The sequence below is a fragment of the Solanum lycopersicum genome, chromosome 6 (genome assembly GCF_036512215.1).
Source record: "Solanum lycopersicum chromosome 6, SLM_r2.1".
NCBI lineage: Eukaryota > Viridiplantae > Streptophyta > Magnoliopsida > Solanales > Solanaceae > Solanum > Solanum lycopersicum.
Window position 1 is genome coordinate 50,024,860 of NC_090805.1, and position 6,579 is coordinate 50,031,438.

At 29.1% G+C, this 6,579-nt stretch overlaps 1 protein-coding gene across 1 annotated transcript; it reads left to right on the top strand.

Annotated features, from left to right (window-relative positions):
- The first annotated feature begins 595 nt into the window (after nt 1–595).
- On the top strand, nt 596–6,375 carry LOC101266832 (uncharacterized). The gene is made up of 5 exons (XM_004241154.5): nt 596–1,762; nt 1,842–2,021; nt 2,100–2,463; nt 5,262–5,384; nt 5,864–6,375. Exons 1-5 carry the CDS (start codon nt 1,337–1,339, stop codon nt 5,959–5,961), a joined length of 1,191 nt encoding a protein of 396 aa, XP_004241202.1. The 5' UTR covers nt 596–1,336; the 3' UTR covers nt 5,962–6,375.
- The last annotated feature ends 204 nt before the right edge of the window (nt 6,376–6,579 follow it).

Here is a 6,579-nt window from a genome sequence, read left to right on the forward strand (position 1 = left end):
TTTAGCTTTGAAAGTTTATGATTCCACACCATTAACTTTTGTCTATACGACAATTTAAAAAATATAAGCCTTTTTCTTAGTTGAGAGTCGAGACACATTTTTGATTTAAAGTTTATGAATTTTAAAATAATTATATATGATAATTAAATTTATAATTAGATATTAGTTGAAATAATATTATTCCAAAAGAAAAATGATAAGCACAGAAATTATTGAATTAACATGAATAATAAATAACTTATAAATTAGGTCCCCTACTACACAAAAGCACCGTATGATGCGTCGATAGTTAGACTTGGGCAATTTATTGGACCACTAAGATTCCAAGAACCATCTAACATGAATAACGTTTGTAACTTTTACACTTCAACACACAAAAAAAATGTAGCGAATTTAAAATTTTAAGTCATCTTCTAATAATTTCAAGAAACTCTTATTAAATTTAATTTCATAACATTGATTCTTTTGTAGTGTTTACGGTATTACGTTACCTTTCTTATTTTTGATTCCTACAAAAACATAAACTCATTGTTGAAACATGTGTTACACAGTTTTCCCTCTAATTACACATGGTCTAAGTCAAAAGTTAGCCCTTATGCCAAACAAAACCAAAAAAAAAAAGGAGAAGAAAAAGTTGAATAAAACAGTTGTTTTCTCTTGTCTTTTCTTCTCTTTATTGACCTTTGGGTTTAAAACATTAGGAGAGTGGGAATTGGTTACCAACTCAATGAGTCCACCATACAGGTATGACACTCCAAACCACTCTTAACCATAAACATCTGTAATTCTTTAGTAGCCTGTGTGTTAGGATAACTAACTACAACAATAATACAACCATAAAAAAGAAGCCCTTTTACGAAAGCCTCAAAAGGGCATCCGCCTTCGAGTTCAGAATTTTAAGTTTATAGTTTTCTCATCGTGTTTTCGTTGATCCTTCGATGTCACTTAAATTCGTAAACTAACAATTCTTACTTGTCATATAATTTGAGGATGAATTGTGTTTCTTCTTATCTTTTAGCATGACTCGAATAGTTAATATGTAAATTGACATTTGTAATTATTCAACCATTTAAGCAAGCGTAAGTTATCGTAGAATTGATAATTAAAAATTAAGCTCTGATGTAATTAGTACCCAACAAGTGGCAGTTGAATAAGGAGGCCAGACAAATGTACTGTCCAACCACTAAACCCTAACACTCGCGCCTCTTCTTTTAGCCCTTATATTAAGACCAAGTTCAACTTGATAGCCCCCAAACTCGTCCTTTCCCAAAAATTGCATCTTTTTTGCTGTATTTCCTCTCAAACGGCAAAATTCAACAACTTCACATAGTGTGTAATGATGGCATCTTATTCTTCTGTGTTACGTGGCAAAGAAGAGAAAGGTTTTCCTCCAACTCATGGTTTTGCAATGGAAGAACAGAAACAGAAGAAGAAAGTTCAAGATTTTAACTTTACAGGCACTGGCTGTGAGGAACAGAGAACAGATGGGTTGAAGAAAGTGAAAGCTAATTGGGGGAATGATTCGATTTTTGGTACTTATGGGTTGTCAGAACACTCATCTTCCTCTGGTTTGAGCAGCCCTTTTGGGTCTGAACTTGGCTCAACAGAAACTGATGAAACTGAAAGCGAAGAAGATGAAGATTTCATTGTTCAATTGACTCGGCAAATGGCTGATTATATGCTTAAAGACGATGAAGAAGAAGAAGAAGAAGATGAAAATGATGAAAACAGAGTCCTCAATTCTACTCCTTATACTGTTCAGGTTAAACTATATCTTCTCAAAGATTGCAACTTTTTACCTATTTTTATTGGTTTTAATGAATTTGGTTTTTCTTTTTCAGACATCAAACACATATGGGTTTGCTGGGAGTTGGTCAAATTACAGTTCCATGGAGATATGTTACTATAATCAAGAATCTTTAGGCACATATGTTAATCCTGATACAGACTCTGTGAATCATCAAATGAAGAACTCTAATACTGTATTTTACTCTAGTGATGACTTGAAGAGACCCATTCAAGTAAGAATTTGAAATTTTAGCAAGATTTTATTGGTTGTTTCTTGATAACTATTCACCATCTAACTTAACTATGTGTAGGTGTACCATTTGAAAGACCAACCAACAACAAGAAAACAAAAGCCCTCTAATTCAAGAGGAAAAAAAGTGAAGGGGACAACTAATGAGTCAGTTCAGCAACTCAAAACTGAAAAAAACAACACACGAAGTAGTTTGACAAAAAAACAAACAGTTGGTGGGCATGGCCAAAATGGAGATAAGATTCATCATCTTCATCCTCAACATCCAGTACAGAGTACTGGAGCAGGCATTAGGGCGGCCATATTTCTCGGTGGATCCGGGTCGAAAAACGGGTCATCTGGAACTGGAGTTTTTTTGCCTCGCACAATTAACAATCCAAATCCTCTTCCTACACCAACAACAGAACCAAAAAAGAAGAAATCTGGTATGCTTACTACTACTCCAATTACTTGAACTTTTTCAATCTCTATTTTTTTTCCTGTTAAATTCAATTAAAAATTAAAAAAACTGTGATTTGAACAGTCCACCAAAATGGGGCTAAAAAGGACCCCATTTATGTTTCAATCAGTTGAGTTGCGTTATAACTTTGTCCGCCTACATTTTTTACTGGATCAAGAAACCTATCAATATCACAAATGAATTTTTCAGGTTGCCCACATGGATTACCTTCATTTGCTAATTAGATTCCAGTATATATATATTGTTGGAGCTATTTATTTTATTTTATGTACTAATTTTGGAATCTAACTCGATCAAATTCTATTACCCTAAAAGGTAAAAATCACTTATATAAATACAATTTCATTCTCAAAACTCTAACTTAAAAGTTATATTAAGTAATTACTAGTTACTACTCAGTAGCTACTATCCCATCACACCTGTAGGAGTCGTTTTATAGGTGGGTAGAATTATTTTATTTAGCCATGTGAAATTTAATTATTTCAATTTCTATTATTTTATTCCTCAAAACTTATACTAGTATTAATCATCAAGTTTTTAAATGATAAATCAAATATTTTATTAATTTTATATACCTTTTACCTTAATTTTATTTTATATGTGTCATACTTTAAAGAACTTGAGAAAAATGTTAGGCATGATTTTATTCCATCCGTTCAAATTTAATCTTAAATCACCTTTTCAATATTGATAACTTAGAGATATCTTTATTAGTATCATAAGGAATTTTTGCAAGTAAAGCATAACATTTTGTTTTTCTTAGAACTTAAATAATAAATAAATAGTATATATATATATATCTTGTAACTAAGCTAGTATAGTTTGTAAAAATCAATCTTTATTTTAAGAAACAAATCAAGTTAATTCCTAGTTTAGATACAAAATAATCAAATTATTGTTCAATAATAAGTACCTGTGCTTCTCCCTTTTTAATTTATGTGATTCTTTTTGAGTCAATACATACTTTAAAGATTTTTTTTTTTAATTTTATAATCTTAATCATTAAAATAAAAGTGGTGCGACTATAATAACATATTTTAAAGATCGAATCCACGAAAACTAAATTTTAGATTAATCATCATAAAATAGGCAAAGTGTGAAATGGAATTTTGATTATAACGATTTATTTATGAGGTAATATTTCATTGGCTGTTCTTTTGTGATGGGTACTGCGAATAAACTAATATAATTAAACGTTTTTATTACTTATATCTTACATATAATTCACATTAAATGACCACAATAGATAAGTGAAAATGACTTTAATTAAATTGGTACGCTGTAAGTAACCTCAATTATAGATTCTAATTGATTCTATAAAATGAAAAGATTAATATTAATTTTCTTATCCAAGGAATCTGTATTTGAATCGAATTAGCCAATGTATTTACATGAGAATCTTGAAATAGTGGGATTAATCAATTTTAGTTGCTAAAGTTTAAGGCATTCACGCTAGACAACAACTAACTTTATATTTAAGTCATATAATATAATATATTATCAATATTACTACCCCACCACGATTGTCAATTTATGGTTTTTTTTTTATGAATATGAATTATGATAGAGACATTTTTATAATAAGTACGTCATCATATGATAAGTCTTATCTGAATTGTTTTTGAGTATTTCATACCACATAGTTCTTCTAATACTTATCATAACTCCTCTTTTTGTCATAAACAATAATTGAGCTACTCTTTTACTGTTTCCTTTGCTAGATATTATTTTTATTCGGCTTCAAAATAATTTTTTTTAAAAGAGAGTTTGTTAGAAACAATTTTATTTTTTGTTTATATAAATAGAAATAAAATTTGTGTAATATTCTATCGACTTCTTCCTAGCCATTTGGTGAGATTAGTATGTTGTTCTTTTTCAAAAAAAAATTTAATTCATGTTCTAACCTCTTCTTGGTTTAGCACCTTTTTATTGACTATCTACTAGAGTAGTTGAGCTGCGATTCTAGTTAATTTATATACTTTGTGAATAGAAATTAATTACCAAAAAGTTATTGTTAGAATGTCCTAAACCCTAGTGGTTTTTATTTTTAGTATTTTAATACATTTCATTTTTTCAAAATAAAATTGTCTTTTCTAGTTTTGGTTAAGCTATCAATATGGGTGGGTGTTAGTTGGGGGTCCATATAGTAGCTAGGAAGAAAAAAAGGTATCATTATTTGTATAAAATATGGTTTCTAGTCCGTTATCAAAGAGAACTTTTGAATTACTATTGGGACTTTTTATCCTTTTTGAAGTATTTATAAATTCTAATTTTTGGTCCTTATGATATTTGACTGAATAACTAATACTCACAACGTTCAATTTATTGTTGTTCTTTTGTTTTGATTATCTATCTTATTTTTACTGCAAACACGTTTGGCTTTTCTTTGTATTTTCATGAGTTCCTTTTTGAATTTTTCAAATCGGTTTTTAAATATTTTTTTGTATCGAGAATTTATTAGAAATAGTTTCTCTACCACATAAGTTATATATCTGCAAGATCTGCATAGCCTCTGCCTTTTTTATACTACTTCTTCCATTAAAAGTTAAACATAATACATAAAAATTAAGTGATAAAACAGTTAATAATCATGAGAACAAGTAAAGTATCAACATAGTCCTTTTTTAATTAATTCAAAAAGTAGATGACAATTAGGTTTATTGTGTTGCATAATATGCAAAATAATTACTTATTTTACTAGTATATCGTTTAACAATCCAAGAACTAACAATAGAAAATACTTTACTGATGTCAAATGGACAGGAAGTTCAACGGTTCTAATACCAGCAAGAGTTCTACAAGCTCTACAACAACACTACAACCATATGGATGCTTTGTCTCAATCAAACACATGTGCTGTCTCTCCCACTCACTTTCCCAAAAATGGTAAGCTATGATATTTTTTATACTGTCAGATCAATTAAAAGATAAAGTACATACATATAATTGATCGTGAAAAATGGATTTATTCTTTTCGTCATTTTTTACTTGGTTCATTTTAGACTTTGCACATGCCTTAAGAAACAATAATTAATATAAGATTCTAGTTGTGGGGAAATGATTTAAATAATTATTATTTTTAGTATAATAGACAAGTAAAAAAGTGAAATGATGAGAGTAGTTTTCGTAGCAATTGAATTGAAGATATTGAATAAAATGGATTAGAATTTAAAAGTGTTGTTCACGTTTGGATCATTAATATTGATAATTTCGAGATTAGATGATCTGTTTGGTTAGAAACATTAAATATTGATGCATGATCTCTTAGATTTGGTTAATTAAAATATTGATGCTTGAATCTTAATTTTATTTTTTTTTACAAAAATAAAAATCATTTATGGTAATTGATTTGTTTGCAAATGCAGAGAATGAAACAGATAATTTGGTTAATGAACATTTAGAAGACCAAACAAGTGTGGTAAATGACCAAGAGATGCAACTACCTCAAGAATGGACGTACTAAACATGTTGATTAATGATTGGTATAAATAATAATAATTGTCATATTTATTGGGAAGCAACTAATAAGGACAAGGGTGCATGTGAAGAATATTCATCAAATGTCAAATAATAATGGAATCTTGTGTAGATATACATTATTTTAATAGAAAAGAGTAATGATGTTGAAAGTGTTGTGGCTTTCATTTTCACTAAGTGGTCAAGATGGATGATAATAACAAGTCGTAGGTGGTTGTTGTAGTTGTATTATACATACAAGATGTGGCTTGTTGCATAATTAGGATAATATTGTACTAATGGGAGGGATAAATATCTTATTTATGATGCCTTGTAGTAATAAAAATTGATTGGAGGTGTGATGTAATCCAATTTTCAAGAATGTAAAAAGGCAAGTGCAAATATAAGTTGTTCTTTTTTATTGGTGTATGTATTGATTTTTTTCCCCCCCTTTTAAGAAAGCAAGGACAAGAAACTAGTCCTATATAATTTGAACACGCAAGTATCGGCTCATTCAAGGTGTTTGAAATTCAGGAATTTAAAACTGTTAATTTACAACAATATATTGTGTTAAAGATGTTTAGAATATATTATTTAATCACTTTGTGTATCAGTTATTTATATA

Coding starts and splice junctions, on each gene's coding strand:
- LOC101266832 (XM_004241154.5), top strand. CDS start 1,337: ATGATGGCATCTTATTCTTCTGTGTTACGTGGCAAAGAAGAGAAAGGT. Junction 2,464..5,261: donor ACCAAAAAAGAAGAAATCTG/GTATGCTTACTA, acceptor TCAAATGGACAG/GAAGTTCAACGGTTCTAATA. Junction 5,385..5,863: donor CACTCACTTTCCCAAAAATG/GTAAGCTATGAT, acceptor TTGCAAATGCAG/AGAATGAAACAGATAATTTG.